We start from the raw sequence: 10,539 nt of genomic DNA, 5'->3' as shown, positions 1-10,539 counted from the left end.
TAAAACACAAGGAGAGCAGCGATGGGAATTTAACCGGGGACCAAGAGATTTCCGTGGTTCAGCGCACACACAAAGTGGCTACCACCAGCTGCTAAACTGCTCATGATTATGATGGTGATAATGGCGATATCAATTGTAATGAATAACGAAAACGATGCAGAAGATGATTATCTCGACAACGACGATGATGATAATGACAATGATGATTAATTTTCAATTTTTTTTTCAATTTTATTCAAAAAATACCTCCAAACAAGAAGCAACATACATATAAACGCGTTCAAGCATCGGAAATCAAACATTGACTTAAATTATAAAAAATCAAATAAATAAAACACAGCACAAGGTATACTTAACTTGCATAAATATATATACAAAACAGAACAGTAAAACGAAAAACGACAAAAACTGATTATGATAGTGACGATGATGTAATGACGTTGTCAATGGTAACGACAACGATGCTGATATGACTAGGATTATTTCACTCTCTGATGACGGTCCGTTAACAACGGATTAAAAAGTTACAAACAGTACGTATGCCTATATTTTTTGGTTTACTTATAAGAATGTTTCAATGTTTTAGGATTATAATGGTTATGATGATCACAGTGATGTCAAAGTCAAAAATGCCGTTGCTTAACTAGTCTGAAACGTTAATGTAGAATCGCATAGAATAAAGATTAAAACTTATCAGACCTTCCAAACTCCAGTAATAGCGTGGTAACAAAGAATATCATAATACCACCAACACCACCGATAATACGATAATATCGACCCCATCCCCACAAACCTTTACTACGAAAATTCTTGGAAAAGCACATCAATGGCTATGAACGAATGAGATAAAATATTTTCTGAATTACATAGGTGGAGACAATTGGAGATGCTTACATGATAGTGTCCGGGGCACCGACACCGACGGACGACCACGCAATGATGGTGTCTGAAATGGCTCTGTCCTTGATGAATGCTATGAGTGACATGAAAGACCCCGGCACAGGTGAAAGCTTGAAAATACGTGCAGGTAATAAATTGATTTAGCACATTAAAATAAATGTAAGATCTACTTTTTTAAATATTATTATTATTGTTGTTGCTTGTTTTTGTTGTTATTTTTGTTACCGTGTTGCTGATGCTGATGTTATTGTTGTTACATGCAACATACCATATATGCATAGCCTCTTACGTTATAGGCATACGATGCGATTTTATAACTCTAGTTTTAGAAGTTGGAAGAAATAATGGATATGAACATACAAGCACATGCATGTCTTTTTTAAAATATGAATTGAAAGAAATAAGCAAAGTATAAAAATTGATGTTGAATGTATCAAAGACGGGAATCGTTGTCCTACGACGGGCGGACGATCGAAAAATCAGAACAAAATCAGTTTAGGAAACCTGAAACTGGCGCAAGAAAATTTACACCGACAGTATAATTACGATAATGGCTTATAAAAACATTAGATCCATTATATATCATGTCTACCAGAGAACCAGACTTGCATCTGGGAAATAATCCCGATATTCAGCTAAGATAATCATTTATTTATAGGCATTCACTCAGGAGGAGTAGTCGCAGGAGTAGTTGGCGTCAAGATGCCCCGGTACTGTTTGTTCGGTGACACTGTCAACACCGCCTCAAGGATGGAGGCTACCAGTGAAGCGCAGTGCATACATATCAGTGAAGCTACTAGGGACATCCTAAGTAAAAGTCCGTATATAATCGAAGAAAGAGGCCAAATCGAAGTTAAGGTACGATTCTGTCGTAGAGGGGATAGTTTCTAGAGGGTACCGATGTTAGATAGTAGTAGTAATGTCTCCTTTGTTTGATATTCATATAATAGTATAAAGAGTCACACGAATTTTATACCTCCTTGGGTATACAGTGCATCCTAAATGGTCATCGGGTGGACTAAAAGCAGCGAGGCCACGCCCTGTCATGGATCAAAGCCTATTAAAAGATTTGGAAGATAATACTGTATATGCTATAAAATTAACCCATTGTCGTCTTCATTGCCCGGCCCGCCACACCGGCGCCACCACCACCACCACCACCACCACCACCACCACCAGAACACCACCATCACCACCACCACCATTATCATCATCAACATCATAATCACCTTCATCATGATGTACTCGTTCTGCAAGTATACTAATTTTTTATCGTAACGCAGTAAGTTTGCTTCAAAATATGAACGGCATTGATGAAGACTATGATGTATATATAAGCTTAGTGCTACCCTGACACTTGCACAATTTTCATTCCCGCACTGGCGCGCACTTCGGCGTGCCAATGATTAAAGTCTTCGGGAACGAGCGTGAGGGTGCGGGAGTGCGTGCCATGTTGTAGAGAGAATTTTAAAATGTTAAAACATTCGGCACGCATCAATGTTCGTGCCGGCCATGCGTGAACCATGCGTGAACACTGCACGAACTCGGTGCGAACACTGCCGACGGTGCGTGTCAATGAAGAATGCTTTTCCTCTTGCTGCCATTTCTCTGCTCTTCAAGAAGTAATAGTCCTGCAGTTGTCAGATACAGACACCTTCTCTGCTCTGCAATAACACTATCTCTGGGATTCAGCATGCTGTAGTGTCCACAGAGAGTCGAAGAAAAACCTACGCTAAATATATAGCGCGTCGCCAAGCGGAACAAAGTGTGACCAAAAATTGCCACGACGACTTCATCCATGCGCGAAGTCGTCGGGGCAGTGCATGTCGATGCGGAAAGACAGCGAACTATGCGTGTCGTGCGGCACGTTAGACGTGAACAATGGGCGAACAATACTTAAGCCACCCTGACACTTGCACAATGTTCGTTCCCGCACTGGCGCGCACTTCGGCGTGCCAATGATTAAAGTCTTCGGGAACAAGCGTGAGGAGTACGTGAAGGGTGCGGGGGTGCGTGCTATATCGTAGAGAGAATTTTAAAATGTTCAAAAACGTGGCACGCATCAATGTTCGTGCTATATGCGTGAAGCATGCGTGAACACTGCGCGAACTCGGCGCAAACACTGCCGACAGTGCATGTCAATGCGTGTCAATGAAGATTGCTCTTCCTCTTGCTGCCTTTTCTCCTGCTCTTTCAGAAGTAATAGTCCTGCAGTTATCAGACATAATACACCTTCTCTGCTCTGCAATAAGTGTTTCTGGAATTCAGCATGTCGTATCGTCCACATCGAGTCCATACGCTATTATATTAGCGTGCTGCCAAGGTGGGATAAAGCTTGACCAAAGGCGCCACGAAGACTTCACCCCTGTGTGAAGTCGTCAGGCCAATGCGTGTTCATGCGGGAAGACAGTGGGAACTGCGTGTCGTGCGTGACAATGTGCGACAATGCGGTACGTTAGACGTGAACAATGCGCAAACAATACTTAACTTAAGTATAAACAAGTAATGCCATTACGTGTCAATGCGGCCCTTTTTTGGCCGCGCATGCGTAGACAGTGTGTAACGTATGTGTGTACAGTGCGCGAACAGGCCGCAAACATGGCTCCACCCCCACCGAAATGGCAGGCCTTGCCAAGATGCTTTGCGCGCAATGCGGGGACAAAAGTCGTGCAAGTGTCAGGGTGGCATTAACCTAAACAAGTAGTGCCATATTACATAGACAGTGCGTAAAGCCTTGTCTACACTATCAAATTTGATGTGACGAAAAAAATGTGATGTGCCCATATATAGGTACGATGACGTCATATTACATGTTATCAAATTGTATACAAAAAATGAATGTGTTCAACTCTTATGTTCCATCACATTTTATGTGATGCTTTTTTGATGAAATTTGATAGTGTAGACAAAGATTAAAGCAACTCTCATATTATCGCGACCTAGCACTGCGACCGTACCGACCTGCGGTCGTATCCGACTGCAAGTAGGACCTGCCTCCTTGTCACTTATTTGTGGACAGTAATAATTATGGCCGCTTTAGCCAAATGTTTACGACACGTGTGAGAGCGACTACGATTAGACTGACGACCAGTACCGACCACAATAAATTTTTCAACATGTTGAAAACTCTGCGACCATGCACGACCTCTGCCTTGTCACGAGCAAGTTGCTCTTAGCTGCTGTCACACTATCACGACCTGGACACGACGGTGTCGGCCGTGTACCGATCGCAGTGTAGGCCTAGGTTGTGATAGTGTGAGAGTAGCTTACGCCTTGCCACGCCGCTTTGCGCGGCAATGCTGGGACAAAGTCGTGCAAATGTCAGAGTGGCAACTTTACTTTAAATATACAAAACATTTTTTTTTCCAATTAGGGAAAAGGATTTATGAACACATATTGGTTGAAAGGTCGTACATATGCTTCTCTGCCATTCAGTGTTTTCAAAATCATCATGAGAGCAACTCATCGTAGGTTTAGCTGTAAGTTAAACACTGTTTTTCAACATTGTTCATCTTGTGTTGTTGAGTTATAATTCAACATTTTGGAATAATGATTGTGTCACGACATTGTTAGCAGTAACAATGACAACAACAATGATAATAATAAGTAAATAATAGATGGTAATTATGATGATGATGGTGTGGAGAACAGTCGGTTAGGTTATAATGATGTAGGTGATTATAATATGAATATGGTCCATATACATTATATTATGTAAAAAAAAAAAATACTAGTTTCTTGTTACCTCCCGCATCCATTTTCGCTGCCTCACCATTTAAAAATATATATATATATGTACGAAAATCTGGCTAACTCATATCAGTAAAATTCCTCTCTCTATCGTGGATAGGCAGAGGTTCCCAATGAGAATTTCAGTTGAACTATTACCAGTAGTATTATGGATTAAAACTCAATGTACTATGATACGATTCATGTCTAGTACATCTTTTGCTTTTAATGTGCAGTGGCGGCACTACAGGAGGACACAGGGATAGGGAAAAATTTCCATTAGAAAATTTGTCGCCCCCCACCCCCAGAAGAGTAAAAAAAAAAACAAAATTCGTCGGGGAGAAAAAATAATTACCTCTATATGCATTTTGTACACAGGCATATTAGTAGACTCTAAAATCGATTAAATACGGTAAGCCTTTAAAACCCTTATTTTTTTAAATTTTTTTAAAATTTGTTTTTGTTTTTTGTTTTTTCGGGGGCTTAGCCCCCTGGATCACTTTCAAGACATTTTAAGAGACACTCGAACACGCCCACTTTGCTCTCGTCAGGGAAATTCGTACAGCCACATTTCTCCTCCTAGTAGGATTGTTAATATAATAATTTAAGCATTTTAAACGCTGTCTCTTATACACATCTAGATGTGTATAAGAGACAGATCATGTCCTTTATCTGAATTTATGTTCCTATATATTTGAGCGCTATACACACACACACACATATATATATATATATTATTATATTATATATATAATTTGAAAGTGTTGTACATTATGTCCTTTTTCTGAATTTATGTTCCTATATATTTGAGCACTGTATTATTATAATATTTGATTTATACAATATTTGTGTTCCAAGTGCTATTACTGTATAATACAATATAGATTCTTGTTTCAACGAACATTACAAAGTTCTCTTTTTGAGTTGAGCAACCAGCTGTGTGTGTACCATATTGATTAACGTCTGTGAAGCGCGCGTCTGTAAAGCTTCCTTGAAACCTATCCTCGAGCATGAAGAAAACAATAGAAACGCTCGCCCGTCTTGCGTAAATTCTGTATTATTATTAAGGCACAGGGCGAAGGTAGGCACTATGTATGGTGCAACGCTCTAGTTCCGTTTAGTTAACGATGTAGATGTAAGTGTAACTGTTTGGCTTACAGTAAGCCATCAAACTAACGTAATATAACCACATTTAAATTCCATCTAATTTAACGAAAACAATAAGATACGGTACTTAATTAGGCCCCTTATCAAAATTAAGTCCTCTGAAGGTTAACTACAGAATTTATAGTACATTGTAATTAAAGTATTACTTTGTAAAAACTGTAGTGAAAACCTTTTCGCTTAACATTACAAATTAGTTATTTGTGAAACAAAAGCTAGGTAATATGTTATATTAAACAGTGGCGGATAAAACAGAAAATTATATTCAAATTGAAATCTCAGAGTGCCATTTCTGGCCATCTAAAAGTGCCACAATTATATATTTTTTTCCTCAGCCCCAACCATGATGGGGCTGAGGCAGGTGGACACTCCATGCAAGTTCCTCCAATTCACCGAAGTTCCTCAAATATCCGTAGAATTTCCAGGGGTCTTCTTCCCCTGAACCCCCACTGCCCCCCCCCCAGCCTAGATGCTCGCTTCGCTCGCATACTGGATTTCATAACCTTATGAAATACCCCCCACCCACCACACCTACTTTCCGCCGCCGTCATCATGACCGGTATTTAGGCATGTCACATGCTTTGACATTTTGCACAGGGTTTTAAACAAGATTATTTGATCATTCATTGAAACTTGAAGCCTGGTTCTCACGAGCGTCCTTGTATCCGGATCAGGAGCTAACCGTTAGCGCTAACCGTTAGCACCTGCGTAAGAACGCCCCGATCGGTTAGCGATAACCGTTAGCAGTATCCGGATAACGCTAACGGTTAGCAAGCGCTATCGGTTAGCAAGTTGAGCGCCTTTTTATCATCAACCAATCACACGTACGCGTTTACAATTTCCAGTTTCTTACTGGCCAGTGATTCGATCATCATATTTTTGGTATCTGGATCGGGATTTTCTCATATGGACGCACGGCAGCTAACGGTTAGCAGGATCCGGATCCTGCTAACCGTTAGCAGCCGTGTGAGAACATAGCCTGAATCATTGAGCATATTGATTTACAGTAATTAAATTTATGTTGATTCCTGTATCATAAATATATTTTATTTGCATTGATAATGATTATTTCACATTGTTTATTCATTTTTTCCAGTGCATCAGCCAGTTGAAGAGTCGTGAAGCGTCGTGTCTTCGGCAAGACTTAAGGGTCGGCGTGTCCAACCTTCGCCAACCACCACAGTTTCTTTTAGTGGTGCTATATTACTTCTTTTTAAGATTATTTTAAAAAACATTTACATATTTTAGGCTATTTGTAAAGTTTCAAATTTTATACATTGTGTTACCTTCTCAATTTTTTTGAAAAACTATCTTTTGTGTTATCTTAACTGTTACAGATCGAACAAATACTTTGTAAATTTCTGCTGTGTGTAATTATGTTATTTTTGCATTATATTACAATGTCGTGTAATTTCAAGAATAAATGCAGTGCTGAATGAAAATTGCGCTCAGGTCTGCATTCATCTGCCATACAGTTCTACAGTCAGGGGTGCATAAGACGTACGGAAATACTCACCCCTTAAGTATAATTAAAATTATGATTATCTTTTTAATCGATAATGTCAGACAAATACAGTAGATGTTGATATAGATCTAGGCCATAATAAAAATAAGAAATAGAACTGCTAGTTAGTGATAACAACCGATACCGTAAGCCGATGACTCACTGCCTCGTGATGCTTTTAGTGATGGGCGGTAGCAGCTTGGTGGCAGTCTGAACGAATCGTCATTTAAAGCGATCCGTTGAGCGCGCATCGTTGCGTTGCGTTTCACTATAGAATCGCGTCGGTCGGCTTTCTTCCACCAGTAATTCGGTTAAACAGCAATTTCTTGTCAAGATAAAATTTCCTTTGTAATATGTTTCCTTAAGCTTTGTTTACACTATCAAATTTCATGTGACAAAAAAAAAAGTGATTTGCCCATATATGGGTACGATGACGTCATATCACATATCAACAAATTGTATCAAAATTAGTTGAACGTGTTCAACTCTATGTTCTATCAATTGCTTTTTTCTATGAAATTTGATAGTGTAGATAAAGCTTTGGGCTTAGTCAATTTTCTGTAGTATTGGTCTAGCATCCAATACGTTGTACGTGTTATACCTATACTATTTTTATTGGTTTGTGCCATTGTTTTGTGCCACTTTATATAGTATTTTGATATTTATATTGTTTCGTATTCAATTTACAATAGTAGTATGGTTTTCATTAACTCGGTGAGTCGTCTATATCCTAAGGAAAGTGAGTACACAAAAGACTTATGAAAGATGTTGGATATAGCTGTACTTCTCGAAATGTTCAAAATACTCCTTTTCCCTCTTGTCTATATGAGTTGCACACGACTGTAATGCTCCTTCTAGCTATCATCAGAGGTCATTAAAGGCTGAATTTACCAGCTTCTTAACTTTGCCGCACCTCAGAGGATATATGTCAGTGTTTATCACTCTAGGCCTACAGTTCACATCCATTATGCCATTTTCTATGCAACTAACTGTTTCTATGACAGGTCTACCTCTGCGAACACATCTTTTCTTTACACCCCTTTGCTTTGCACTTATCTGAATTTACCACTTGCCTGGAATTTATTAATATTCATGTCACTTTATACTACCCTGAATTCAGGGAATGAATATCCATTATAAAATCCGCTCCTTGACAAAAGTAAGTCGTTTTTATTTATTATAAATTTGTTTTATATCAAGATATAATTATTAACCAATATTCCAAACAAAAGTATGGCTCCTAGAAGGAGGTTCAACTAAATTAATCACTTTAGCAAAATGTGAACTTCATAATTCTTTTTGGATAGATGTTCTCAAAGCATGGTGTACTTTCATTAAGCATATTCAATTCAATTTCAATTTATTGTCATTTGCAACGCTCACATTACATAACATAGAAATTACTGTGGCTCTTTTTCACATACAACCAAGTACAATGTAACAGACGAAGTAGCATTGAAGAGATAAATATCAGAGTAACAGTGTTATTCAATTGTATTGAGGGCCCGGATAGCTGATGGAAAGAAACTCTTTTGGTACCTACTTGTACGAGCATAAATCGAACGATATCTTCTACCACTGGGAAGCAATTCAAAGAGAGAGTTACCAGGGTGTGTTGGATCCTCAATTATACATTTGATTTTTTTAACATCCTAGCATTAAATATGTCCTCAATATCGTCCTCGTTGTGACCGATAATATGAGAGGCATATTTAATGATACGTCTGAGGTCATTTCGGTCAGCCTCGGTAGAACCGCAATACCAAACAACAATAGAATATAAAAGAACGCTTTGAACAACGGACTTCCAATCGACTTGTAACCATGCATTATGGATGAATGATAATATTAAGATAGGTGGGAAGAGTATCTATTATAAACACTAGAGTGACAAAGGTATCAACTTGTTTAACGATCTAATAACTGAAAAGAGATTCCTTTCCTTTAAACAATTTAGCAAACAATTCAATATTAAAACCAACTTCCTTGAGTATGAGGGGTTAATAAGAGTGGTTAAAAGACACCTTTTATCAAAGCAATTAGTTCTAAATTTTCAATTTAATAACCCAATATTACCCTTTAATTTTTTTTTATTACCTCAAGCAAAAAATATTCAATTTCAAGATTAGTATATAATACAATAATTAATGTCCGTAATAAACAACCAAAAGCTAAGCTTAAATGAGAAAAGGCACTCGATACCACATATACGGATAAAGAGTGGGAAATCATTAATAATATGTCCTTTGTATTCACCTTGTCTACAAAATTAATTTGGTTTCAGTACAAAATCGTCCAAAGAATATTAGGAAACAATTTATTTTTGTTCAGAATTGGGAAAGTTGTTTCATCATTATGTGCCTTTTGCAGACAAAAACCAGAAACATTATCACATATTTTTTTTAAGATTGCCTTATTATAAAAGCCTTTTGGTTAGAAGTGAAAAAGTGGTTACAATCTAAGTTTAACATAAATCACTCAATTTTATGGTAATTATTATTTATAATAATTACAATATTTATTTAATCGATTTTTACACGAGTTTGTAAATTTGTATTTTTATCCTGTTGTTTTCATTGTTATTACTTTTTTATCTTAATATATGCTATATTTGTATATCCTCTTTAACATGTTTAAATGTTGTTTGTGAATTTCTAATGCCTTTTTCTTAATTTTTAATTGATTGTAAATTGTGAGCAATTTAGCCTCGGCTACAATTCACTTTTTGTCAATTGCTTTCTCCTTTTTGTGTTGTGTTGAATAAAATATACCATGAATAATAATAATAATAATAAACATAGTTATCAGTTCTGAATTTGCATATTTGGAGTTAGGAATTATTGATTTAAAGCTTTAAACACTAATTTGTTACTATGTAGACATTATATATATTCGACAAAAATGAGATCTGCAATGCCAAGTACTATACGACTAGTAAATGAGATAAAATATCATGTAAAACAACAAGAATATATTTTAAGAAATAAAGGGAAATATGACACTTACCTAAATAAATGGGGTTCTCTACTGGAAAAATATGAACTGGCTGACTGGTAACTCATTACCCAGTCAGCAGCATGCTGACTGGGTTCTGTTTCCGAGCAGTTTCTTCTTTACCCAGTCAGCAGCAGCTGACTGGGTTCTGTTTCTTAGCAGTTTCTTCTTTCTTTCTGGCAACATTTTAAAAGGCTACTAGTGGCAAACTACTGGACCGATTTAATTAAAACTTGGTCAGTAGGACC

General features: G+C 37.5%; 1 protein-coding gene across 1 annotated transcript in view; it reads left to right on the top strand.

The window, feature by feature from the left end:
- LOC117124994 (soluble guanylate cyclase 88E-like) overlaps positions 1 to 7,927 on the top strand; it is a 16,809-nt gene extending 8,882 nt beyond the window's left edge. The window contains exons 6-9 of the mRNA XM_033271342.1: positions 871 to 1,027; positions 1,559 to 1,758; positions 4,274 to 4,379; positions 6,890 to 7,927. Of these exons, the coding sequence (XP_033127233.1) occupies positions 871 to 1,027; positions 1,559 to 1,758; positions 4,274 to 4,379; positions 6,890 to 6,915 (489 nt within the window). The 3' untranslated portion in view covers positions 6,916 to 7,927. The remainder of the gene's footprint in view (positions 1 to 870; positions 1,028 to 1,558; positions 1,759 to 4,273; positions 4,380 to 6,889) is intronic.
- Positions 7,928 to 10,539: the final 2,612 nt, after the last annotated feature.

The sequence above is a fragment of the Anneissia japonica genome, unplaced genomic scaffold, assembly GCF_011630105.1.
Source record: "Anneissia japonica isolate Jap-2015-1 unplaced genomic scaffold, ASM1163010v1 scaffold2878_len565122_cov162, whole genome shotgun sequence".
NCBI classification, from domain to species: domain Eukaryota; kingdom Metazoa; phylum Echinodermata; class Crinoidea; order Comatulida; family Comatulidae; genus Anneissia; species Anneissia japonica.
The sequence above is the reverse complement of the archived record's forward strand: the minus strand, read 5'-3'. Positions and strand labels throughout refer to the sequence as shown.